Below are 27,500 nucleotides of genomic sequence, written 5' to 3'. Positions count from 1 at the left end.
TGTTGGTATGTCTGCTCACAAAGTACTTCTTCTTGGGGCCGGCGTTGAACTAACAATGAAAAAAAAAAACGGTGGCATTTTGACCATGTTGTTTTCAGGCCTAAATTGGATTTGCGTGACACTTGATTTCAAAATTGGACTAAGACCTACGATTCAAAGGTATTCTTATATTTGAAAGAAAATGAGGTGTGAATTCATTTTTTATAGAAATTCGTTTTTTTGGCGACGTCTCAGGGAGGAGCCTAATGGTACAGTATTGTGTGCAATTTGCAAGAATTATAGGAATCGTACAGGCATTTTGTCCACAGGAATGGAATGTCCACAGGCATGTCTCTGACCCACATCTATGCCCACATTCCTGGAAACCTAAGACCTCTCTCCCCAGATGCCCTACTTTCTGTGACCCCGGGGCTCGTTCACTGTACACTCAGGGGAGGAGTGCACTGTATCTGTATAGGTACCAAGTATTCCTCAAAATCATGAAAATAATAACCCTAACAGCAACCACCGTCGCCATGGCAATGTATGTTTTCATTTCCAGTCTTGTTTTGCGATCTGTTGCATCAAAAGTTTTGGGGTGCTCGGCGGTCGCAGCCGCTATTATTAGAAAAGGTTGCGTTCGTGTAACTGTTGCTTAGGCCATGTTGATTTGATTATATGGATGACATCCTATGGGAACCCCAAAATTGATGCGAGCGTGCGAATAAAAAAAAAAGTTTGGCTAAAAAAAAAGTTGTTTTCATTATGAAAAAGTTGTTTTCATTATGAAAAAAAGTTGTTTTCATTATGAAATCAACCTTCATAATGTTTTCATTATGAAGGTTGAACAGATGACACAGAGTATGGTTTGGCGAATAATCTAGTCTTCAAATTCATTTCTTTACATTTTCGTCTTTTTTGGTTTGATTTTGGCATTCTAAGACAGTGGTATCATTTTTTGCAACTTGCGGTATGTCTTTGCTCATTTTGCGACTGTTTTGTACGATTTACAGTATGGTTGTAAAACTTTTTTTTTTTTAAACGGCCGAAAATTCATGCGCGCGCGGATGTCATCCATATAATCAAATCAACATGGCCTTACTTCCAACTCGGCCCCGCCGGCGAGGTTGAATCGGTATCCCGGGGCGATCATCCCGCAGGGCTTGTCGATGATGTGGAGGTTGCACTCGCTGTCCTCGTCAAACGGGCTGTTGCTGTAGAACTCCTTTACTCGGCTGGCGGCCGTCATCACTGACCCACACCCTACAAACGGTAGCAGGCAGTCTGGTGGTTAGTGGTGTACCCTGGATGCCAGAACTCGTTTTCCGGGCTGCAACCTTTCGCCCGCCGGTCTAACTTACCGCTACGAGGGAGTCTAGCCCAGGGGGAGTTTGGCCGCCCTCCTAACGAGTTGGAGGGCGGATATACTCCTCTGTGGGCGAAGATTCTGGCTGCCGAAAAAAACGGTTAGCGGCCTGTAAACTTGGCTGGCACCCAGGGTATTAGGGATGTTGACTAAAATCTGTTATGAGACAAACCTATTTATACCTATTTCCTCTCAGTCATGCCAATCGCCTTACAGTCATGTACGAATGCCCTCCATATGTACATGTATGCAATGAATTGTTTGTTTGTTTGTTTGTTTCGCATAACCGCTAAACCGCCTCTAGGCGTTACACACCAGTTTTGTACATGTACGTAATTGACAAACAATGTGAACAGAATAGTAACATACCGTGTACAAAATGTACAGACGTCTTGCCGCGTGGGTTGTATCTTCGTAAAGGAAATAAGAACATTGTCAGGACATCTTGGACACTTACTTGGATACATTCATCTAGATCCGAAGCTTAGAAAGTGTTGACACTTGTTTCACGCTAAGGGCCACATTTTCTACAACGAGCTTTAATTATTATTTTATGGGCCACAGAGCCTTTGGCTAGGTACAATCGATTTGCTTTCAATATAACCCTCCTAACCATGGTCTGGAGAAGGTTGGGAGGCCATGGTTAGCTCTGTGTGACAGGAGCTTAACTCCCAACCATGGTCTGGAGAAGGTCGGGAGGCCCTGGCCGGCTATGTGTGAGTCTGACAGGGGTTTAACTCCCAACCATGGTCTGGAGAAGGTCGGGAGGCCCTGGCCGGCTATGTGTGAGTCTGACAGGGGTTTAACTCCCAACCATGGTCTGGAGAAGGTTGGGAGGCCCTGGCCGGCTATGTGTGAGTCTGACAGGGGTTTAACTCCCAACCATGGTCTGGAGAAGGTTGGGAGGCCCTGGCCGGCTATGTGTGAGTCTGACAGGGGTTTAACTCCCAACCATGGTCTGGAGAAGGTCGGGAGGCCATGGTTAGCTCTGTGTGACAGGAGCTTAACTCCCAACCATGGTCTGGAGAAGGTCGGGAGGCCATGGTTAGCTCTGTGTGACAGAGGCATGGTCTAGAGAAGGCCCTGGTCGCCTCAGGTCGGCTATGTGTGACAGGCTGAGGGGCTGAACTCACCCTAGCGATCTCACCCCGTTGTGTGTAATTGCGCGAGAAGTAGGTCTGTTAAGGCTGAACTTCAGAACGGTCACGGCTCCTCCCAGTTCGTCCATGATCCACCCGTGATGAACAGCCGCTTTACACACAGGCGAGTTCTACAGCGCGGGACAGAAGCGTACTTAAGGATAGAATATGTCAATGGATTTTCAGGATCTACAATGTAAGCTGTATCGTTATATGTTATACTTCATCTAACTCTGACCTCTTCCCTCATGCCAAAATAGCCTGGGTGCCAGCCTCCGTAGTTTCTGTCCGCTCCCTAATGTCGCTAGGCACCACATTAGGGAGCGGGCGGAAACTACGGAGGCTGGCACCCAGGCTACAAGGGTAGGGAAACACATCTAGCAGTTTGGTTTGCAGCCACAGGGCTGCTAATTGTTCTTATCACAAAGATACACTCACAGTGCTGTAGGTCCCGTCACCATAGATTGGTACTGCGACAGATGCACAGCCAGGAGGACAGACGATACTGAAACACAACATTTCATGTTATCCCTGACCCATGCAGACCACAACAATAGACAGTCATCTGGATACCAGACTGTTTCATGACCTACACGGACAAGATTCTAATCATCAAGGCTAACAAATCCCCCCAAGGATAATATTAGCACCGTCCCTGGAGAGGCATGCACAAGTGTTGCTCACTCGGGAAAGATTTTACCTGGATGTCCCTGATTCATCGACGACTCTCGGGAGAGTGACAAGAGGTCACAGAAGGTCTCAGAATCTGACAGAGAGCCAGGGGTCAACATGGGGAGGACTGCTAGCCTGGGTTCCAGACCCATAGTACACTGGACACAAAGTATCTCACTGAGATACTTTGTGTCCAGTGTGCTGTGGGTCTGGCACCCAGGCCAGAGGACTGCATACTTCTCGCGCAAGTCTGAAACCTATTTCTTGCTTTCGATTGCGATGTGAAGTATTAAACCTAAGGGCATCATCTATTTCACCACATTATAACACACACACAATAGTCCGTTTTGTAGATAATCTCCAAGCAGATTTCGTCGGGGGCAAGACACCGCAGTTGGCCAGCCAACTGGTTATTAAATGGTCAATTATAGTGTCTGCCCTCGAAATCTGCTCGGAGATTAACCTTATATGAAGACAGTACGAGCATACTCACGTGAACACTTCCTCTGTGCGGTTACCGGCGGTGGCGTTGCAAACTATGAGTAACAAGTAAAATCTGAGATTTTATACCTCCGGACTTTTATTGTATATTTTTATATAGGGTTTTAAACAAAGAATTTATCGAGACCGGACACCCCTCTGTGTGAGCGGTCATATACGTGGACCAGACCGAGAATAGCTTAAACACGCCAAAGGTCAACGGTCGCGACCACTTTTAAAGGGGTGTTTTGGGGGCACCAAAAGGCACCATTTTCACGCCCGAAAACACATATACAATAAAAACAAAAGAACGTGCATCATCTGCAGCCCAATAGCAAAACATATACCGAGTCTCAAAAGAATCCGTCCACCCAAACGCGAGAAACAGCTGCGAACATGAAAATCTAAATCTCTCACAAAACCCTTCCGCGGAAGGATGTCTCCTCCCCCGGAGGTAAAAATAAAACAAAGAACATTTTTACATCAAACTGGAGTCCTGCCGTTTTTACAGTATCTAATTTAAAAACAGCCAGAAGCTATATCGACATCCACCAACACTAAAGATACAAAATTAGCTTTACCTTCATCGTCGCTGTACGGCCAGGGATGAGCTTTGAAACGGAGGCATTCTTAGTTATCAATAAGTTGTTATCTATATCAGATGGATACACTATCAATATCAATACATAGTTATCAATAATGGATCGATACATTTTATCAATATCAGATCAATACATACTTATCAATAATAAATCAATACATAGTTATCAATATCATATCAAAACATAATTACCGGTTTCAGATCAATATATAGTTGCCAATTACAGGTCAGTACACAGTTATCACTATCAGATCGGTACATATTAACAACATTAGTAAAGTGGGAACTATAAGATTAATGCAAGATGGCATGAAAATGATGGATGGCAAAAGCCAAACACAAACGTCAAGAACTGGTTATTTGTTTCATGGATTCGCTGCAGCGCTTGATACAACAAAGCAAACACTGTGGGTTTCACTCACGCCGTTTGAAGTACAGATCAGCCCCGGTGAGGTTGGCCGGTGTCGGGCAGGACCGTTTGAGCCTGCAGGAGTTGTCGGAGTCGCCCGGCACGTGCACGAACGCCCCGCAGGATCCCGAGGCCGTGCAGAGGTGCGCACAGGTGGCCAGGTTCGTGCTGCCGTGGTCGCTGATGTTGAACAGCCCGCCGGTACAGGCCTGGTCTTTCTTCCGTATGTAGCCGAATGTAGGGTCTGGTAGAAAGTATGGAAGGAACTGGTTTGACCAAGGAGGATAAATGGATAAACTTCATTTCAAAGCTGCCACACTGAACCCGAAACCCTGTTGGTCAGACGATGTGCTTTACGACACACTGAGTTCCCGTCTTCTTTGGTTTTGCAGTAATCCTTTGCTCTGTCAGGAGTGTGACCTCAAACTTAAAAGCTAACGTGAAGTTTCACTTTCACGTTGCAGATGTCATTTAAAAGATTCTCTGGCAGACTGGAATGCCCCCCCCCGGTCACCGTTTGAAGTTATGAAGTGTGAAATTGGACAGTAGTTTCTGCTGCACTACGAAAACATAGGTAACGCCCATAATTGAGTCAATCATGCGTTTTATTGCCGATGACATGACAAAAAACGTTCTACAGAGCCCCAGGGGAGATTGTTCCAGCTGTTCAAGGTCAATTTTGTAGATGTAGACAGAACTTATAGCCTGGTTATAACCAAGCTATAAGGTCTGTTAGGCTACAGAACTTAGTCATACAACAACTAGGGAGTGTCTTCTTCACATCTGAATACTCACTCACAAGTTCACACGCGCGCACACTCATACACGCACACACATGTACACACACAAACATTCACGTACACGCGTGCGCCCACACACATTCGCACTCACACACACACACACACACAGACTTATACGCGCGCACATACACATACACACGCGCTCGCACACACACACACACACACACACACACACACACACACACATATACATACATATAAAAGCACACACACACACACGGGCAAGTACATATACACATACCTTCACACTCACACACACACACACACACACACACACACACACACACACACATATACACTACACACTCACACACGTGCGGTGCCTCTTGGTTCCGAGTCGAGCACTCGTGTGGCGTATAGTAGCGGCAGAGTGCTCGACTCGGAACCAAGAGGCACCGCACCGCACATATAATGTTTCTGCGTACTTCATAGATGGTAACAGTCAATGCAGCAAATAATAATCCACATACACATAAACCCAACACATTTGCTGGTACAGGCTACATGTAGCTGCAGGTAGAGATCAGAAATATCTGTGTATCTCAACTGGACTGATGGTATTTCGAGCTCTGCCAGACCAACAGCATCGTACGCCAGGGCAAACATGGCAACACATATCATATGCTGATCATTCCACAAAGAACTTTAGTCTCACTAGTCGGCTGTGTATGCAGAAACCCTGTCTACTTACTGGTAGAAGGAAGTGACGTCCGCCCTAAATGTTGGCAGTGTCCCAGAGAGACCGACAGAACAAGGATGATTGTAGAAAACCACCACATCGTGGACGGTGTCTCTCTGTACGTACACCCGTCAGCAGCAGTGTCGTCTGACAGACTAATACACGCCCTGCGTGCCAAGATGTGATGAATGGAGATACAAACCACTTAGCAAGATGAGGTAGCGCCCTCAGCTAATGTGCGAGTAAGGACCGTAAAGTATGGGCAGTAAAATTACGTTCACAGTGTACATGCATACGCGCTGCATGTTCAGCGTTGCATGCATTTCCGTGCGAAAATAAAAATGCAATACTCTATTAAAATAACGGAGACAGAAAACTGTACGGTGTATTCAAAGACTCTAATAACGCTACCATAAAACAACTCAAGGCCTGCTCATTTTGTAAATTGCACGTTTGCTGGTCACCATGTAAACAATGGACACAACAAAGTCGCTGCTCACTACGAGAACAATGGATGCAGCAGACGACGTTATAAAACAGTATACAGTACGTAGTTTGATGAGGCACAACCCTCAGCTATTATGTGATGTTGATGATGAACAATCCCTGGCGCTAGCGCTCTAAAAACACTAACAGGAATAATGTATGATCTGTATTTTGCATGGTCTGTACATTCTGTAATTGAGAAATAAATTGATACAATAGATAGAATTTAGTAGCTATTGTATCAAATAGTAGTTTTGGAGTACTGTGTATATCAGGAGTATTTGTAAATTTGTGTCGTCGACAGAAGTGTTATGTAGAGTGCATGGAGTACAGTCTACAAAGTATGTATTTTGTGAATATGAAATAAAATATAGACAAATGGCTATTGTATGAGCAAGCTAGGATGAAACAAGTTGTAGAGACTACTTATTACAACACAACTAGCTCATCGGGCATGGCAGGCCGAAGGGTGCATTCAGCTACCAAATCCATGAATGTTCCTTCCGAGCCGCCTCACGCCCTTACTGGTCTCCATACCTAGCGTGTCGAAACCATGGATGTTCTTGTTCAAACCCGTCGGCTTTTTCTTCACCACGACTGTCTCTTCGGTCTTGGCTTCCCGTCGGTTACCAGATACCGTTCCAGTCTTAATAACGATGACAGAAAACAACTTAACGATGTGTTCTGCAAGGCCTGTTCATTTTGTAAAGTGCATGCTAGTATTTTCTGGTCACCATGTAAACAATGGATACAACAAAGTCGCTGCCCGCCATGCGAACAATGGATGCAGCAGACGACGTCAATCAGTATACAGTAGTTCACGAGGCACGACCCTCAGCTATCGTGTGATGTTGACGACGTACAATCCCTCGCGCGTACCATTCCTACCTGCTCTAAGAACACTGACAGGCATAGTGTATGGGCAGTATTTTGCATGGCCTGTACATTTTGTAAATTGAGAAATAAATCGATACAATAGATAGAATTTAGTAGCTATTATATCACATAGTAGTTTCAAGTGGAGTACTGTGTATATCAGGAGTATTTGTGAATTTGAAAATTTGAGCCGTCGACAGAAGTGTTATGTAGAGTGCATGGAGTACAGTCTACAAAGTATGTATTTTGTGAATATGAAATGAAATATAGACAAATGGCTATTGTATGAACAAGCTAGGATGAAACAAGTTGTGGAGACTACTTCTTACAACACAACTAGCTCATCGGGCATGGCAGGCCGAAGGGTGCATTCAGCTACCAAATCCATGAATGTTCCTTCCGAGCCGCCTCACGCCCTTACTGGTCTCCATACCTAGCGTGTCGAAACCATGGATGTTCTTGTTTAAACCCGTCGGCTTTTTCTTCACCACGACTGTCTCTTCGGTCCCGTCTTCCCGTCGGTCACCAGATACCGTTCCAGTCTTGTCGCATGGTGCGTATTTCTGAAGCAATCTATTACGCAAAGCCTCCCTGTCGAGCGCCTGAAACTTGGACGCGGACCTCCTCCTAGACGTGGGCCTGGAAGGTTGAGACCTCGGCGTTGGTGCTCTGTCTGCCTGGCTGGCTACTTTATTCAGTACCCTGTCGTTGAAGGTTATACTGCGCACCCTATACTATCCTGTACCATCCCCAGTCTTGGTGCTGATGTGCCATCCCCCACCCTGTACTATCCTGTACCATCCCCAGCCTTGGTGCTGATGTGCCATCCTCCCCATGTACTGTTCTGTACCATCCCCAGCCTTGGTGCTGATGTGCCATCCCCCACCCTGTACTATCCTGTACCATCCCCAACCTTGGTGCTGATGTGCCATCCCCCACCCTGTACTATCCTGTACCATCCTCAACCTTGGTGCTGATGTGCCAGCCCCCACCCTGTTCTATCCTGTACCATCCCCAGCCTTGGTGCTGATGTGCCATCCTCCCACTCTGTACTATCCTGTACCATCCCCAGCCCTGGTGCTGATGTGCCAGCCCTGGTGCTGATATGCCATTCCCCACCCTGTACTATCCTGTACCATCCCTAGCCTTGGTGCTGATGTGCCATTCCCCACTCTGTACTATCCTGTACCTTCCCTTGCCTTGGTGCTGATGTGCCATCCCTCACCCTGTACTATCCTGGAACCCCTGCCTTGGTGCTTATGTGCCATCCCCCCTCAATCTTGTATCATCCCCATTTTGTGCACTGGAAACCTATCTAAAACTTTTTAAAAAAGTAACACAGTCTTTTACTCATGTCCAATTGAAATTTCCAGAAACTTGGGCCAAAAATGGGAGCTTGAGACTAAGAGTTGCCTTCTCCAGAGATCAAGACAAGAAAGTTTATGTGCAAGATCTGCTTAGGACGGATGCCAAGGAAATTTGGAGACATCTTCAGGTACTTCTGAATTGTTCTTTAAACTCTACTGAAATACAAGACTGCACCTTTCTGTTAATACAGTGTTAGGTATTGTTTTGGGTGGGTTCGTGTGTGTGCTTGTGTGTGCTGACAAGTAGCATCGATGTTTGTAGGGAGAGTGGGTAGATATTTGGTTACAGTTGATTGACGAAGAGGTCAAGCCTGAAGGTGACCCAGCATGCAACAGGTGGGAGTATGTGGGTGGTACGTGGAGGAATTCAGGAAGTGGTGCACTGTGTGCGATACCCGATTATTATGTCAAACAACATTAAGTTCTGAAATCTTTGATTTCTTGCAATTGATGATGTTTCCCCCCATAGAATCTACATCTACGTGTGTGGCGATGCCAGACACATGGCACATGATGTGCACCAGGCACTGACGGACATATGTCAGGAACAGGGAGACATGGACTCTGAACAGGCCAGGACGTTCCTACTGGAGTTAGAACATGCAAACAGATACCAAAAGGACGTGTGGGTAACCTGACTTTTCAGTGACTTCACCCTTTGGCATACCTGATACTTGTATTTGGAGCACTAAGCCACATACCGGGTAGCATTTATTAAAAATCATGCCATTTATCTTAAAAGCACTTGGGAAGAAAGATTATCTCTTCAAGAAGGCACATCTTCACTCACTTGATTGTCTTTCTCCTTCTAGTATTACACTTCAAAAGAATATAGACCTGACAATGTCCAAGTAAAAAGGTACTAGTAGTCAGCAAAAGCAAACATTAGGTAAAATGACGAATCTACAAAACAATCCCATGAGGTGGCTTTACATGTTTTTAATTTTTTATCAAACATCAATCTAAAAATCTACTTGGAAGTTGTCTTCTGTTGTATGAAGTAGAAAATTTTTGTGTTGCCATAACAAGCTGATGTCTCAAGGAGTTTTTCAAGTCAATTGCTCAGGGAATAAATACGTGTGTACATTAGTCACTGGGATTAGCTAAAGTTAGTCGATAGGTACTGTTAGTCGATATGTACTATTTATTTTTTACATGATTTAAAAAAACAACTGTTCTGTTTTTCAAACTATTTTATTGTATATTGGTCTTGAATTCAGTGGCTGTGGCCATGATTTACAATACCGGTAACAATCAAAAGACATGTTTCACTCATAGTGTACTATTCTAGTTTTTTCTCCCTCTTCTTTTCGATGCCGAGAGCACGTCTGACGATCAGACTGACCAGCTCAAACGTTATAACGATAACAAACTCGGGACGCAGTAGGTGAATCTTGGGTACGCGCCCCGTCATGATGTCCGCCCAGGCCGCCAGGAACTTGTCTCCCTTGCGAGCGATGGCGGCGGTGGCGGCGTCCAGCAGGATCGGGAATCGGTACAGGAGCTGGCAGATTGCAAAGGACCTACAGACAAGGGAAGATAGAATGTGACATACATCACTAGTTCCGGGTTTGACAGGCCCCAATGTTGTGCACTTGTAAAAGGCACATGCTTTACACCCATTTGTGTAAAATTTAAAATCATGCAGCAGAAACAGTTGTAAATTGAGTTTCAGACTCTTCTTCTGCAGATTATTTGATATCATTTTGTATGTGAACTTGTCTTAAAATTGTATATTCATGTCACCACATTATATGTACTATATTTTAATTAATGATGACTTATTGCATTTTATCTATATCACTGATTTTTAGACTGTTGTCTGTTGAATTTTAGACTGTTGTAAATTTACAACACAATTCAGGAGTTTCTCCTGCCATGTTGTTTTTATCAAATAAAGTTCAAAGTTCATTTCCTCACTTGACTGAAAATGAGTACCTAGCTTCAGTTAGGGACGTCTCCTTGGATGGAATGTAAGACGAGAGAGCCACAACTTAAACATTAAAAATCCTACCAAACTTCTTCAACTTAATCAAAAAGTTGGGGTCCATCCTGGTGTGAGTGGATCAAACCTTACAGTCTGGTCTTAGGAAGCTTGTACCTAACTTTATGAAATTAACATCTTACACCTAAAGGTGGTTTACCAGTCATGCAAAACAAACAAAATTGGTATATAACCTTTGAAGTGTTCTGAAGATTGTATAGAGCCTTTTTGGCCACACAATCAGCTTTAACTGGTTGTAAAAGTGAAGACACATACATGGATACATGTACATGTATGCACCGACATTGTCACTTTTTCCTTTGGAAAGGTAAAGTTATATAAGACAATGTTTTAATATCCAAAAATCTTACCACTTGAAGTCTGATCCAAACTTGTCCATCCAGGCATCATGGTAGAGCCTCATCACATCTTTGTCATAGTTCCCATGATACATTGCCTCATCAATAAACTTGGCAGCCATCTTGCCAGCTTCCATTGCATGGTGGATGCCCTCACCTGCAAGGTCGAAAGTTGACAAGGTTAAGGTCATAGGATGGAGACTTTGTATACAGCTGATCATCAACATGACAGTACAAAACAAAGGAGGGGGCCCTATGATTTTACCTGTCTGTAAAAACAGGCATTGTTATTAATGCATGTGTTAAGGTGGGTCAATTACTACCTAACACCAGACCTCAAAAGGTCAGACACAGGGAGTTAGGTCCCAGAAGCTGCTGGCCAGGGCTAGAGGCCAGTAGGAAGTTGACTCTTGGCCGGGTGCCGGTGGGAAAATGCATAGAGAGGTATTACAATGATCAATAAAACAAGTTCACAAAAACAGATATCTTCTTGTTAAAGTGAACACATAAAGCACAGAAAGGTTTACGATGTCTTATACAGGAGAAATATTAACAGAATAAAATATCCTCCACCTGTCATGGGATCGATCATTCCGGCAGCATCTCCGACCACCAACACATGGTCCCTGTGACTGACAGGCTCCCCACCAAGCCGCAGGCTGGCTACACACAACAACAATTCAGATTTGCATATCAATGAATAGTTTGTGCTTATAAACCTGCATTTCTCCTCTGGTATCTCAGTCACTAACGAAAGCTAGTGGATACTAGCTGAAACGTCTGACGTTTCCAAAATCATATCCAGTTGCTTGAGTAACTGCTTTTTGGCGTATTTTATTACCTGGATGTCTAACCTTCATCGACGTACAATTAAGGGTTAATGTCCCGCATCGAGGTGAATATGGTGTGATAAAGCGTTGTCAGTTGCTATAACCACCGAATAAAGCCACCAAGTGAGCGCAGTTGCTATAACCACCGAATAAAGCCACCAAGTGAGCGCAGCGAACGAGGTGGCTTTATGAGGTGGTTATAGCAACTGACAAGGCTTTATCACACCATATTCACCTCGAGGCGGGCCATTAACGCTATTATCATATACCTTACACGATAGCCTATCCAAACTGATGCAGTAAGTGACACAATGTACAATTTACCCGTTGCACATGCTGAATAGAACATAGTTCCATCTGGAGTCACCTGAGGTCACTGGGTAGAGTTCACGTTCTATGTCTTCTATCTGGGTCACAGGTAGGGAACAGGTGTTCTTATGGGAGTCACCCGAGGTCATTGGAACACTACTGAAGTTATTTTTGGATTTTTTAGAACTAGAGCCGTGTTCTATTGGGTCACCTGAGGTCATATACGGGTGATTATAGGGTTGTTTAATGTATGGATTGGGATGAATACATACCCGATTTTGACTCTATTTGTGACATTACGGCATCATAAGGAATGTGGAATGGAGCCTTCTGATTGGTCAACGTCACCCAGCTATATGATAATTCAGATTACTGTATAACTTACAGGTTGAAGTCTTGATCATGACCCTGTGGTGTTGACAAGATGTTAGCCTGTTCATAAAATGTCCTACAGTTCCAAAACAAGCTGCTAGGTGTTCTAAACGTATGTCACTTCTTCCTAAGTACAAAAGCTATCTACCATATGCATCCAAATATTTGTGACCCCGACACATTCAGATCACAAGATATCAAAGCTATAGAAGATCTGCCTGCTAGAAAGCTTAAAATCTAATCATTTTGAGGTCTCACCAAGACATAACGCAGCTATTTATTTTGAACATTTTTATTATATCAGAATATGGACATTGTCTTTGCTCGCTTACCAGCCTTCATCCTCTCTAGCTTGGCCCCAGGACCCAGAGACTTGCTGATGTTTGGGTCTTGTTTCATCAGAAAGTCGTGCCAATAGGGTAGATCATCGTTGGTGACCTAACAAGAAATAGGAAATGAAATTATTATAAAATCTATAATTCTATGGTGAAATGCAAACGTTAGGCACAATACCTATTAGTAAGAACATCTCTACTTTGGAAAGTCTGAAATATTGAGGTGGCATGTTCTGTGACTTAAATGGAATTTATGTAACTAATGTCAGAGTACACTATGAAAATTTGTGGACTGACCTTGGGGTTGCCAGGAATGAGGTACACACAGTAGTTCAGTTCATTGTTTGGGTGACGGAAAAGTGCAGAGTAACCTGTAGGGAAACAATATCATATTAATTTTGTAATTGCACTGCAATGACATACTATATAGTAATCATTCAACTCTGTTCTGCCACTTGCTACATAATGTAATCCAATACCACAGGGTGTCTGCTACAGCACCAGTTATGATGGTGACAGACATTTGGCGCTGACCTTATTTGTTTGGAATGGAAGAAGAGGAAACAGAGTAAAAACAACAAGTCTCCATGGAAAAGATAGAAACTTGAGAGTACAGTGTAATTTTATGGAAAAGATAGAAACTTGAGAGTACAGTGTATGTAAATGACTTACCAGGTAACATGTCTTTATGGTAGAATATACAACCATCTGCCTTGAACTTGTGGGTGCCGCTCTCCACGTAGGCGCGAGAGCACGATCCGTCAGGGGGGCGTTTCACGATGCCAAGTTTTGTGGCGAGTTTAGAGGGTGCACCATCAGCACACACAAGGATTCTGTAATACAGAGTTCAACAGATATACATTCATACTACACTTAAAGATACAATGTATGTTTACACAAGTTATCTTGAACTCAAACCACGAAGAGACATTAGTAATCAGAGATTTCAGACCACTAGAAAGTTTTTGGGTTTGCAACTGTTCAGGAGATTGTATGATGTTAACAGTAATTCGATTGGGTATCACACACTTCCTGAATTCCTCCACGTATCACCCACTTACTCCCACCCAGTGACTATGCTGCATCATGCTCAGCTTTAGTCCTTGAGACTGGGGTATATCAAAATAAGTATCCAGGAATTTCTTTGTAAGAGTGCTTGACAATTAATGTCAATTGTTCTTAGAATGATAACACAATGAAAGAGTAGACTGTGATGTCACCTGGCTTTGTAAGTCTTGTCGCTGTCCTCTAGGTAGACTGTCCACAGCCCGGATTTGGCATCGAACACTGCATCTTTTACTCCACTGTTCTCCTGCAAGTTTGCACCAGCCCTGGAACAGCCATGGTAAATCTTGAACTATTTGCAGTGATTTTATTTTTGTGGTGAGGTGCACGACACCACAAATATGTGTGTTCAATGTGTTACTACTATGCTGTAGTTTCAACTGCAAACTTAAAAACAATGTGAAAACCCCCACTCAAAATTCATTCTCTGCAAAATTATGACTTATAGTTGTAAATATTAAAGATCTATCTTTGAGTGTTCCCTAAAACTACGTAATTCAGCCTTTGGTACAATACATTGTATTATCAGGCTGCAATGTTGTTTTAGTTTTATGTCAATTTGCAAATAAACCATTTATATATAGATGACTTGATACAGCCTGAATGATGATTCCTTTGCGACTTTTACCTTTTTGCTGCCATGGCAATGGCTTCGTCAAGCCACCATCTCTTGCAGGCAAGGGCTGCTGGGATTTCTCCAAGTATCTCCTTGCTGCGACCAATGTAGCTGAGACCCCCGGGGCTGCACAGGCCTCCTGCATCAGCCTAGGTAGCAAGAAGTCAATTAGAGGGTTGGTGGAAAAACCGGTCCAGTCTGGACCGGTTAGGGGGGTGGAAAAAGCGGTCCAGACTGGTTCAGGGGTGGAAAAAAATGGTCAGGCCAAATTGCGCCCCCTAGCAGAACATGGGAGGATTGCAAGCAGTTGCAAATGTTCCCGAATATCAAAACATGGAGCGCGCTGATTGGCTACAAATGGACTGGATGCAAATCTCTTGAGTTTTTGTGCGTTCGTTCCTTGCTTAATATTGATTATTCTGAATTTTTTGCTAATTCTGTTTAATTTTCTTCCCATGGCTCCCATGGTAGAAAATTGAAGACAGGAAATGAGATAACCTTTTTAGAGACCTCTGACCTAACATCCTGTCAGAAATAACAACAGAACTGCAAGCAAACTACTGTTACGTCATCATTTCCATCACTACCAGGTAGCTGATTGTTATATGTATGTGATGTAGATCTAATATATATAATTGATACATACAAGCAAAAACCTGACAGTACGAAAACTCTGTACACACACCGGCCCTCAAGGTAACATACATGCTTGACTTATGTCAAAGCAGGTCGATTTAAATGCAGGAAACATTCAAGACATACGCATCTTTCATACAGTCAGCATTTTGTCAGCATGTAAATCGGGTCCGGTACTAACTAGCCTCCTTCGCAGACTTGTGAGGGGGCATTAATTTCTTTGGTGGAGGGCGATGCGAGTTATGCCACGGAGGAACGGTTTTGCTGCCGAGGGAAACCTTCTCTCCCCGGCAAACTCCCTTGGCGGCAAAACCGTCCCTCCATGGCATACAATGTAACTCGTGTCACCCCTCCAAAAAAATTAATGCCACCGCCTCACAAGTCTGCGAAGGAGGCTAGGTACTAACCACGCGGGCCTTGTTCTCCTTGATCAGCTTCTCGTAGATTCCCATGTCCATGAGAATCTCGATGGCAGTCTTACACACGGCGTCTCCACAGTACTTGTCCCGCGGGAACTTCTTCTTCTCCAACAGGAGGCAGTTGCGGCCAGCCTTGGCCAGGTAGTAGCCCAGGGTTGACCCTGCTGGCCCTGCACCCACCACTGCTACATCATAGAAGGCCTTGGTCTTCTGCATATTGTATGAACAAAAATAGTAAGATGTTTCATGCTTCCAGGAGTGTTAAAAGGATTTTCTGGGCCTCCAATTTCACCCCATTTCCTGTGTCTGACCTTTTTAATCTCCTGTGAATTCTTCCTGTTATTCTTCCCCACCCATGTGCTGTTAACCTACTATTTGAGTTCAGTGTTTGACCTGTGAATGTAGATTTTGCCTGTCAATCTCCCCATCCATGTGCTGTCAACCTAGACTCTGTCTGGACAAAAAAGGACACAAACCCACATCTCTGAGCCACTTAAAACATTAATTTATACAAGTCATGTACAGTAGTTCTATACCCAGAAGTAAAGAGGTATTACTTTTAATAAAAGCTAACACAGTAACAGAGGGCCTGCAAGCCCTTTTTCGTAAGGCGTATTAAATCAGGCCGTTTTAGACTTCGTAATTCGTAGGCAGCCTCCGCAAAAATCAACATAATTCGTAATTGGGCATTAGCCGCAAATTGTAAAGTTGTAATCAGCTCTGAGACTTTAACGTAATTCGTAATAGGCAGCGAAAATTTTGCGTAGTTCGTAATCACTACTCCCTCTTGCAGGCCCTCTTAACAGTGCTTAACAGTTAGACACATTTGAGCTAAATCCTTTATACATTGTCAAGCATACAGGTTGAGCCTTTTCTTGATTACATTTTATATGACCCATTTTACCCAATACCTGTCAGAACAAAATTAAAAGGGGCACCAGATATAGGGGTTAATCAGAACATTATCAGGGCTATCCCACACTGTACCAGCTGTACCTTGGACTTTATACCTAGCTTACCTTTTCTCTATCCTCTGGGAACTTTCTTGGAAAGTTCGTTATCTTCTGTTTCAGTAACTTTTTCAGAAGACTTCTCAAAATGAAGAGCGATAAGACAGTGACAACTGCCACCCAAACCGGATGACTGGAGGCAGGGAGGAGCAAGGATTGCACAAACTCTGTAGCCATGCCTGCTGCACACACTCACACACACTGGGCAGTGATCAGCTGATTGTGGATCCAAAGAACTGGACTGATGGGTCAATGTACAGGGACAGGTGCATTCACATCATGGGGGTGTTTTATTCATATGAGGCATGCCCTGTCCCATTGAAGCAACAATGATGTAGTGAAATTTTCTTTCAAGGTATTAAGCATTATTTATTACCTTATCTCATATCATATCAACGTTATATCATATCCCATTACAACATAAATTTCAGAACAATATGATATTGTAAGATAATCAAATATCAGACATTACATCACAAAAATGTATATAAAACACAGTCTTCTATGGTTTAAAACCTGCTTTATACAAAGGGCTTTTCTGTAAAACCATTAGATTCAGGACAGCAGTAATAAGAAAGATTCACCCCCGTGAAAATATTGGCACGGTCTTGAGTTCTCGATCCCAGAGCTGTTCGCGAAGAGCCCTGGGCCCGAGGTTGGCGTTCTGTCGGTCCCATGACCTGAAGGTCAGTCTACCTTTTCTAAACACCTTTGTTATCGTTAAATACAAAGGATACTCTAGTTGGTAGTGGCGGGTTAGTGAGCTGAGGGTTAGATCGCGTTACCGGCTTGAAAAGGGGAACTGCGAAAGAGCTGAACGCTCTCAGTCGCACGCAAATTTATTCCGAGCATGATTTTCATTTTCTTCTACTATGTCATATCGGCCTTGCTGATATTTTTCATACTTCGTCTGTGTTTTGATTTCTGAATTTTCCACATCAGAAGCAAGGAAGACACCAGCTAACGCCGTTTAAAGGTGAGTTTTACGCCGCAAAAACAACCAGTGTGACGACAAAAAAATTAAGTCAGATTGTGTGGGGAGGGGGGCTTATTTTGCTTTACTGGTCTTGTTGTTTTGTTTCATGGATGCAGTCACGTACTCCGGGCTTTAAATTTTGTTAATAGATTGCGACCAGACGTCGGGAAAAGCGCAGAAAAATGATTGTTTTCTGCTGAAATGCAACCCGTTATGTTTAGACAGAATCGGCGAATTATGTGCAATAGATCAACTATAAAAACGGCATATTAAAGCTATAGTTAGTAACATCAGACAATGAAACCATGGAGGTACCTCCATGAATAAAACTAGCTTTTTTTGTGCAAGAACAGAGCCAGTTCCTGGACATGTTAAAAGGGCATGTCATTAAATCTAATAACAGTCATTCTTTAATAATTATCTGATTGTGATAACTTAAAATTCTTGATCTTAAATACTCTTATCATAAATTTGTAAAGACCACTTGTGCGGTACCTTGGGCCATTCGAATGGCAGCCATCAAGGACAATATACATAACGTCCTTGCAGCCAGGAATACAAACATAACACTAACCTGCACTGCACCTAACCTGCACTGGGCCATATACTGGGTTTTAAATTTTTATTTACACCGTACTTGAGGGTGTATGTAGATCTTTATTTACTGAATCGACTGTTACCACCAGAAGTATATAACAAATGCAGTGTGTGTAATACTAATGGCAAACGTTTTTAGTTTACGATACATTTTAGTTTACGATACATGCATCCTAAATTCAGGTAAAATTTGTCTGGCGTAGGTGATACCTGCAAAAAATATATATAGGATTTCAAGCCCAGATATACATGTATGATACAGTCACCGTATCATTTTTTTAAGAAAGCATGGTGGGGATAGTTCATATATACAATAATACTAAGCTGTCCCATTGTTGAAAGCAGATGTTACTGCTTTTGATGATAATGAGGCTCCAAGATCTATATATAGCTTTGTTGCTAAGGCCTGGTTCCCCTTTCAGACTGACCTCACCAGCACAGCAAAGGAAACCAGTCACATGGTTCTGAATCAAACATAGTAGCCTGGTAACAGACCGCCATGAGCTCAACGCTATTCTTTTAGCGCCGAGAGCATTTGGGCCCGCCAACCAGGCCTCAATTACCGCGCTTCGGGGGTTTTTAGGTTTCAAAAGAAGACCAAGCGTAATACAGGAAGTCAGCAGATACAGGGAAACCAGCTAGGTCCGCCTTTGCTTGGTAAAGGCCAGGGCCGAAAAATTATCGCCAAGGCCGACCAAAGGTTTGGTACCCAGGCTACAAAACATATAGTATTTTAGCTGGTGGCCGTCTTTCTGTCCTTCGACAGAATTTTTCCGCTCATGACGGACAAAAATCTGAGTCATCTTTGACAGACAAAAATGGCCATTAAAGATATTGAAAGAAAGAGATGTCATTAATCTAAGCTCGGTCTGCCAGCAAAATTTTCCCCTCAAAATGCAGGAAATACATGTGTAGCTGTTCAGGGGGTCAAGATTTAAAAATTTTCGGTTTTTTTGGTACTGTAATTTTTGTTGAACAAATTGAGATGACGGACAAAAACTTCAGTTTGGACTAGCACACTGATCAAACATAATGTGTTTTGGTTCCAATTGGCTGCTTTAATGTAACGTTATATATTATGTATGAGTACAATTTTGCTGAGGTGAACAACAATAGGTTTATTGCAAGCACATGCCTAGAAGTAGAGGTTAATTACATGTAGATAGATATACTATTATATGTATAATGTACGTAGGCAGTGGAAACAGTCTGGCATCTCAGCTAATGTATTTTGTTTACTTTAGAATATCTCCTCAGGTTTTGTAAATTAGTTACTGTACTAATATACTGATTTAAAACACAGTGAAAACCTCCCTTTCCCAGAGTCCTACTAAGAAATATAACACTGCAACATGTTTCAAGATATACAGTATTACCTTCAAATCAGCTGACATACTAGTATGTTTTTATATCTTGAGAATGGGCTTGATCAAAGTAATGAAAGATGAAATGTATTGTAGGGTCGTATGTGAGCCAAGCTTTTTTATGCTAAGTACATTGACTCTCCTCCCCAGCTATGTATTGTAATACACAAATTTTAAATGTCTGGACGTATTACTTTACAGGGCAGTATACTGTAGCAGGAACACTGCAACTATGGCAGTACACAGGATCCTTCTCACTGTCTGTGTCATATTCCTGAGCTGCCTCGTCTCATACACCTCCTCATTTGAACCGGTCGAGGCCACCCTACCTTCGCGGGTCAACGGGACTCCCAAGAAAGGCTCCCGCCATCACGATATCCAGGAAACGAACCCTAAACCAGAAGACGTGGAGGGCTTGGGTGGTGGAACTGGAAGGTCGCGTTCCGATCTTGGAAGCTTGCTGGGGAAGTATCAGGAGGCCCCGGTACAAGGCAGGGCTGGGACGGGCACACAGGACGCGCCGGATATCCCGGTCTACGAAAAGATGACGGGATCTCCCGTTGGCTCTGGGGCTCGGAAGGTTCCAGAGGATCCTACGCCGACGTCGGATGTTTCGGAAGACCAGCCCGATGGGTTGTACCCTGATAGGTCAGCTCGAGGAGAGGGACAGCCAACCGACAGTTCCCAGCCTGTGGGAGGGATGTACCCGAATCCACAAGATATACCACCAGGTTACCCCATACCTGGGCAACAAAATCCTGGATCCGGGTTACCTGAGATCCCACCAGGTTACCCGATACCTGGGCAACAGAATCCAGGATCTGGATTACCTGAGATCCCACCAGGATACGCTAATCCAGGACAAAATCCAGGATCTGGATTACCTGAGATCCCACCAGGGTATGCTAATCCAGGACAACAGAATCCAGGATCTGGATTACCTGAGATCCCACCAGGGTATGCTAATCCAGGATCTGGATTACCTGAGATCCCACCAGGGTATGCTAATCCAGGACAACAGAATCCAGGATCCGGATTACCTGAGATCCCACCTGGGTACAACATCCCTGGACAGCAGAACCCAGGGTCAGGGATCCCACAGATCCCACCTGGATTCTCCATTCCGGGACACAACGCTGGATCTGGATTTCCTGGGATGCCTCCGGGTGTGGTGATGCCGGGGATCCCGCCCGGCACGGCCCTGCCGTCCAAGTGGAGCGTGGAGATCTACCCTAACCCCCAGCTCCAGTGGGTCCAGTGTGGCAGACCGCAGGCCTCGTGGCTGTGTGATCCCAACAGTATTCTGACAGAGTCTGATGGTTTGTTTGCTTGTTTGTTTGAGGATGAACGACAGGAGTCTAAATCCCTCCTACTATAAAATTGCAACATTATGTAACCCAACACCAGTTACCATGGTGAGAGACAGTCTGGTTCAGTCACGTCAGAGGTCACTGTTTGGAGAAGAAGAAACGTAGCAAAAACATTATTGTTTTCCTGCGGTAAACATAATAACTTGCTATTGTATGTAGTCACGATTATTATGTGTTGCATGCTTCTCAAAAGAACCTTATTTACGAGCAGTGGTGCCAGTTTCTCTCTGCTCTGCTTACTGCACTTGATTGAATTTACTGTCCGAAGAAATATCAAGAACTGGAAAGATGATTGGCAAGACTTGATTAGCAAAATTAACATATCTTAAGTCAAGATGATACAGAAATTCTGTTACCCATAAATGAGCCCCTCTCAATATTGGAAAAAAATCCAAGTCCAGTATTGATGATGTAGCCTATCAGTGGTACCACAACAACAAATCATATTAGGGTTTATGTGTTACTCATTTGCATACTTGGGAAAGTTCAATTAGGGGACCATTGAACTTTCCCAAGTATGCAAATGAGTAACACATAAACCTGATCTTTTTACTGCCTGTCTGTTGACATACAGCTGACTTCTTGTCGGAGCTCCTGGGGAACGTGTCCACGAGTACGGATACGCCGTGCGTGCCGCAGCACCGTACGGAGAGGGACGTGAGGAAGCGCTCTGTCAACAAGTCCTCGGAGTTCCCCGGCTACACCATAGCTGTGGCACTGGTTCCTGACATTGTCAAGATGTTTGGGTAAGTGCCTGAAAAACAGAGTACTAACCTCACTATTAAAGAGGTGCTAGTGTTACGGAAATGAAAAGAAACCGACAGTGGGTGTTACTGGAAGGCAGAAGAAAAAATGTCCACACTATGCATGATGTACAAAATGACTGATAAACTGGTGGACTTACCAACTACTAAGTACCTAACACCAGCCCAGAATAGAACAAGAAAAAGCCATGCCTTCATGCCATGTAGCCAGCTGCTGCCGTGCCACGTGCCTGCAAAGCTGGTGTGTTACACGAAAGGGTGGTTATTCCGGCTGTACAGATACAGATACTTGACATGTTTACTAAACAAGTGATGCAGATAAATAAGTCTGATGCAGGTAATTTTTAATGTTACTTGAAAAGAGTTGCACCTCAAAATGGTTCAGAAGAAAATAATTCACTCAAAGCAGTTGCTGTAATTTTCCCCCAGCCTTTCCCATTGTATTGATTCAAGAAAACCTGTTTCTACCAGCAATTTGACCAAAATTTGCTACCTTCACCAGCACAGCTATGTAGAAAAAAGTATTTCAAGCCCAGTATTGGTACACATATCAAACTCAAACGTGAAACTTTGGCAACTTTGACCCACACATGACAAAGTTGCTTTGTGAAAGTTCACTCAATGCTGTGACACCAATTGGACTTCTGTATGAAAAAAAATAAAGGCTAAGATTGTGGTATTTCTTTCCTGTTGAACAGAGAACGTGACAGGGACGCCATCCGGCGGTTCAGCCAGGTACTGCTGCACCTGTGGGACCCGGGCGACTGTGACGGGGGAGTGGTGCTGGTCTACTGTCAGTCATCTCAGAGGGTACGTCCAATTTTCTCCCATTCTTTATTATTATACCAACATTGCAGACATACAGTATATAGTGTTGCCTGAATGACATTGGTATTTACAATCAATAACATTAAAAAACACATAACATTACATTGCATTACATACACACATTTACATACTACTAATATGAAACTGTACATTCCAGGCATAACAAGTTCTGATTTTACAGTCTGTAGAATCTGATAGACTGATATAGGAAACAGTTCTGAAGTCTTTTTGTTCTGGCTGGGGGGATGGAGATAGATGGTGTTTTCTAAGAGAGCGTGCAGTAGCATTAGCTCTATAGACTGGGACAAGGTCATGTAGGGGGTGGTCACAACCATCCTGTCAAATACAGATCAAATTTGGTTTAATCAAAGAAATCAGAATGGTTCAAACAAACAAACAAATTTAGACCATCCACACAAACCCACTACAGGGCTCGAAATACTGGGTGCATGTGCACCTTAGTGCACCCAACCTAAGAGCTGTGCACCCAATCTATTTCTCTGGATGCGCCAGTGCACCCAAATGTTTTTGTAGGTTTACATCTTAGATGTTAGATTTATAATAGACAAGTATACATCATATTCTTAACATCTAAGTGTCAGAATAATAATAAAATGATTATTAAAAGTACTTTCCTTTAGAAACAAAACGTAATTAGTTTTTGCTGACAATCTTAACTCATTCTATTTTATTTCAAGTTTTATAGGGTGCACCCAGAAAAATTTTTGTGCACCTAATTTTTTAAGTTGGGTGCATCAGTGCACCTATTCCCGAAAATGAACTTCAAACCCTGCATTACAGTTGGGTGAAAAGGAGTTAGATAAGGAGCAGTCCAAACACGATGGACGTCCTACCTGACTATAGACTTGACTTGACTCTATGATACAATACAATAATACGATATAATAATACAACTCTCTAAGTTAGGTAGCAAGATGGTCTTGTGGTTAGGGATGTTGACTCAGGATATGAAGGTTCTAGGTTCGAATCCCTAGCAGGTCCCTAAGGCACTTGTCACATATTTCCTCACCTAAGTGAAAATGCGAGCCTATAGCTTTAGGTAGGGATGTTCCTTTGGATGGGACATGAGGCAGCATTCTTTTAAATCAGCCAATATTATCAATATTTTAATGATGCAGTCCACTACATTATCTTCTTTGTAGTGGTGTTACTATTTTCTTTGTAGTGGTGTTACTATTTTCTTTGTAGTGGTGTTACTATTTTCTTTGTAGTGGTGTTACTATTTTCTTTGTAGTGGTGTTACTATTTTCTTTGTAGTGGTGTTACTATTTTCTTTGTAGTGGTGTTACTATTTTCTTTGTAGTGGTGTTACTATTTTCTTTGTAGTGGTGTTACTATTTTCTAAAAAGGTTACACATGTTTATTCTGTCAGCTGCAGTAAACTATGTTTTTTATTGTTGGGTATAACCTACAGGTGTATGCGGCTCGTGGCGACGCCGCCGAGCTCAAACTGACCAACCAGGATGTCTGGAAGGTTCACCGTGACAACAGAGACGCCCTGGAGAACAACCGGACCATGGAGGCTCTGACCAACATCATCCTGGGCTACCAGCACATCCTGCAGGGTACACCAGGCACAGAGGTGGACATGGAGGTGGTGTACTCTTCTCTAACCATCGTGTTGTTCCTCGGGGCGGCCTCGGCTTGTCTGGTCTGGTTCCTGTACATCGGGAGGGACAGGAAGTACCGTTTCCAGGCGGAGAGAGACGCGCGCGGGAAGCGGGGGTGTAAGGAGCGACTGAAGCGCGTGTGCAGCAGGGAGGAGGGGGCCCGCGGCGGAAGGCACGCGGACGAAGGCGCAGAAGAGGAAATTATGATGGAGACAGTGTACAGTGTGTAACTGTGTTAAGTCAATGGTTTGTTGCTAGTGCTGTGTACCGGTTCGCTGGACTGGTTCCGGACTTGTAAAAATGTTTAGGTTCAAGTCCAAAAAAGCCTAAAAGTCAAGAACCGATTCTGGACTTATTACAAAAAAAAAACATGTCACATACCCCTTTTCTTTCCAAACCACTTAAAACCCTCAAAAGATTGCAAAATCTGTGCTGCAAAATGAAGAAAACATTGAGGCATGTCGGCCTCCATGTTATGTGGCCAAAGTTTTTCCAAAATAACATTGCAATGTTGCCAACATGCAATTTTGTATATGCCGTGGGTTTAGGTCCGTACTTATGAGTCCGGAACTGAACCTAAACCTCTGGACTTGAATCTGGACCTGAACCTAAATGTGGGTTTAGGTACACAGCATTATTTGTTGCAGTTTGACACACTATGTTAACCTCCAAGCAGATCCTTGGGGACTATCAGTTCTTGGGGGCCAGTCATAAAACATTACAACTTTTCCCCCAAAGATTTGCTTGGAGATGTCTTCTTGTGTGAAGTTTGGTACAGGTATACCTTATATGCACTACATGTTGCAGGGCAGTGTATGAAAAGTGCATAAAAAGTGGTGAGCATGGGTGAGTATATAGCAGAGTGGCACAGTTGTACTGTGGACTACTGATATTCCATCATAATATCCTCTCTGAAATGTTGCTGGTATAAACCAACATTAACATGTCACTGGCTAACTACATATATATAATCAAGGACTGTACAAATTTTTGGAAGGAAGAAGAAAGTACTGTCTATACCTCGTTACTTGTTTGTTTATTTGTTGTTTTGCGTTCTCAGGAAAAGTGCTGATCTTGCCCTAACATTTTTTTTCGTTATAGTTGCATGTACACAATGTATGTTTACTTTTGCCCAAAGGTGCATTAACACTTTTATTTTCATTTTATTTTATTTTAATGGTTTGACCACAGCATAATATATATATATTATCCATTGTATATGTTCTACCAAGGCTATCCCATTAGCCATATATGAAAAGGGTAGAACATCATGACACTATAGTCGGTAAAACTAACTGTGACATAACAGAACATTTCATTCAAGGTATTTAAAATCTACATCTACACTGATTTTCTTGGCAGAGATCATGGTCGAAGTCTCTGTCGACAGAAATTGAAATCAGGATCTCAACCCATGCCTGTAGCCAGGGGGGGTTCGGACGAACCCCCCACAAGGCTCAAAGTCAAAGGTCCACTTTTCGGTCCACTTTTTATCTAAAGGTCCAAGATTTTTCTTTAAAAGATGGACTGATTCGTGTCACCAGTGAGGCTGGAATCGTAGGAAAACTGCTCACTTTGTCATTGAAAAAAGTTAATCCTCTAAAATCCTCTAAAAAATGCAAGAAATTTCTATTTCAGAAGGTTCATTTTTCAAAATTTCCCCGGGGGAGCATGCCCCCCCCCCCCATCCCCCTAGAAACCTGGTTCCCTCGGCGCTCGCTGGTCCCTCAAGCATTCCAAATCCTGGCAACGGGCATGCAACCAGTACAATCATGGATTCTACTGGTAAAAAGAGATCCCGATTAGAGTCTGTAAATCTTAAGATACTTCTACATGTATAAGACAGTCAGAATTTTTCAACTTTGATACATGTCTGTTTAGATCAATGGATTTATAATTGGGAGACTACCCATTCCTTCCATAACACATTTCTTGGTCCTGATCACGAATATTACCTGTAGAATCGGCAATATTCTACCAGACCACAATCTCTACCAACATATATATGTACAGGGAAACTATACTTACTACATTTACATTTAATGAAATGAACATCATGTTTTGTAATACTCAATTAGAAGAAGTAGTAATTTGCACACTGTAATTATGTTTCCTTGGTTCTCAGATATTTTGAAGTGAAGATTTAGCAAAGGGTCTACTTAAAGGAAAACTTACATCTGGCTATAGCCACTGCTTGAAACAGTGTGTTTCTGTTTAAACTTTGCCATGAAACTCTGTTTCTATGTTGAAATACCAATGTAGCATACTTTCTTTTAAATATGATAAAACCTGGAGTTGCCTAAAGGTATGTTAAGTTTTACTTTTATTATGTATTGTCATTCTGATACGTGTTTTGTTGCTGAAGTGTATCATAGGATTGGTTGGTGTTTTCAATTGTAAGATGGAAAGAATTGTAGAAATCTACATTGGATTTCTGTGCCAAGTATATTAATATCAAACAATATACTAGTATTATATTACTCTACTCTATAGCCAGACAAACTAGTAGACGTAACATTTTTAGGTATCATTTTGTCAACGTTTAAGTATATTTATATATTAACAAAATATATCACTTAGTGTGAAAAAGTGGAGCTTTACGTATCTGATATAATTAGTATAACAACATCTAATGCAACTGCAATGCAAACTTATATAGTTGACTAAAGATGTTGCACATGTTAAACTAGCTACTTTACTAAGTGTATAAATAAATCACTTTCATTATTCTATGTTGGCGTGCTTTTTATTGTGTATTGTTTTGTTACCTCCGAGAACATAGGCAGTGTGTGTGTGTGTGTGTGCGCGCACACGCGTGTTCATGTGTGTATGTGTTCATTGTGTGTGTGTTCATGTGTGTATGTGTTCATTGTGTGTGTTCATGTGTGTATGTGTTCAGTGTGTGTGTGTGTGTGTGTTCATGTGTGTATGTGTTCATTGTGTGTGTTCATGTGTGTTTGTGTGTGTGTTCATGTGTGTTTGTGTGTGTGTGTGTGTGTTCATGTGCTTGTGTCTGGTTATTGGAAAGTAGTTAAGTGGCAGAAAGGGAGGTATGGGATCTGATCACAGAAGATTGACATTAAGGTCAAGTTGGAAGGAAGTGATGACCACAAAAAGTCAGACACAGAAATTCGAAGTTAAGTAGAAGGATGGATGTGAAATGCACAGATGTAGACAGAGA

General features: G+C 42.8%; 3 protein-coding genes across 5 annotated transcripts in view; 1 reads left to right on the top strand and 2 right to left on the bottom strand.

Annotated features, from left to right (window-relative positions):
- Positions 1–6,225, bottom strand: part of LOC109471494 — a 40,800-nt gene extending 34,575 nt beyond the window's left edge. The window contains 5 exon segments of the mRNA XM_019770867.1: positions 2,479–2,615; positions 2,923–2,989; positions 3,650–3,692; positions 4,660–4,890; positions 6,138–6,225. Of these exon segments, the coding sequence (XP_019626426.1) occupies positions 2,479–2,615; positions 2,923–2,989; positions 3,650–3,692; positions 4,660–4,890; positions 6,138–6,225 (566 nt within the window).
- Positions 6,226–9,334: 3,109 nt separating this feature from the next.
- On the bottom strand, positions 9,335–17,025 carry LOC109480920 (conditioned medium factor receptor 1-like). Its single transcript, XM_019783336.1, has 10 exons — positions 16,799–17,025; positions 15,768–15,989; positions 14,737–14,873; positions 14,264–14,374; positions 13,716–13,876; positions 13,341–13,414; positions 13,041–13,146; positions 11,771–11,860; positions 11,210–11,354; positions 9,335–10,377 (listed from the first exon to the last, which is right to left on the bottom strand). Exons 1-10 carry the CDS (start codon positions 16,964–16,966, stop codon positions 10,137–10,139), a joined length of 1,455 nt encoding a protein of 484 aa, XP_019638895.1. The 5' UTR covers positions 16,967–17,025; the 3' UTR covers positions 9,335–10,136.
- Positions 17,026–17,399: 374 nt separating this feature from the next.
- LOC109479625 (collagen alpha-5(IV) chain-like) lies at positions 17,400–24,648 on the top strand. 3 transcript variants are annotated; one of them, XM_019781793.1, is made up of 6 exons: positions 17,435–17,475; positions 17,732–17,765; positions 19,928–21,045; positions 21,671–21,842; positions 22,559–22,670; positions 24,124–24,648. In XM_019781793.1, exons 3-6 carry the CDS (start codon positions 19,959–19,961, stop codon positions 24,547–24,549), a joined length of 1,797 nt encoding a protein of 598 aa, XP_019637352.1. In that variant the 5' UTR covers positions 17,435–17,475; positions 17,732–17,765; positions 19,928–19,958; the 3' UTR covers positions 24,550–24,648. The 3 variants fall into 3 exon arrangements, with proteins under 3 accessions (XP_019637277.1, XP_019637207.1, XP_019637352.1); XM_019781718.1 differs by lacking the exon at positions 17,732–17,765 and having other exon boundaries at positions 17,400–17,475; XM_019781648.1 differs by having other exon boundaries at positions 17,414–17,765.
- Positions 24,649–27,500: the final 2,852 nt, after the last annotated feature.

The sequence above is a fragment of the Branchiostoma belcheri genome, unplaced genomic scaffold (genome assembly GCF_001625305.1).
Source record: "Branchiostoma belcheri isolate BF01 breed outbred unplaced genomic scaffold, Haploidv18h27 scaffold1, whole genome shotgun sequence".
NCBI lineage: Eukaryota > Metazoa > Chordata > Leptocardii > Amphioxiformes > Branchiostomatidae > Branchiostoma > Branchiostoma belcheri.
This window is presented reverse-complemented; position numbering and strand designations above follow the sequence as displayed.

Excerpts from the sequence above, each read along its gene's own strand:
- LOC109480920 (XM_019783336.1), bottom strand. The coding sequence starts at position 16,966 with ATGGCTACAGAGTTTGTGCAATCCTTGCTCCTCCCTGCCTCCAGTCAT. Across the intron at positions 15,990-16,798 it reads TCCCAGAGGATAGAGAAAAG|AAGACCAAGGCCTTCTATGA; the intron begins GTAAGCTAGGTA and ends TACAATATGCAG. Across the intron at positions 14,375-14,736 it reads ATTGCCATGGCAGCAAAAAG|GGCTGGTGCAAACTTGCAGG; the intron begins GTAAAAGTCGCA and ends TGGCTGTTCCAG.
- LOC109479625 (XM_019781718.1), top strand. The coding sequence starts at position 19,959 with ATGGCAGTACACAGGATCCTTCTCACTGTCTGTGTCATATTCCTGAGC. Across the intron at positions 21,046-21,670 it reads TATTCTGACAGAGTCTGATG|CTGACTTCTTGTCGGAGCTC; the intron begins GTTTGTTTGCTT and ends GTTGACATACAG. Across the intron at positions 22,671-24,123 it reads ACTGTCAGTCATCTCAGAGG|GTGTATGCGGCTCGTGGCGA; the intron begins GTACGTCCAATT and ends TATAACCTACAG.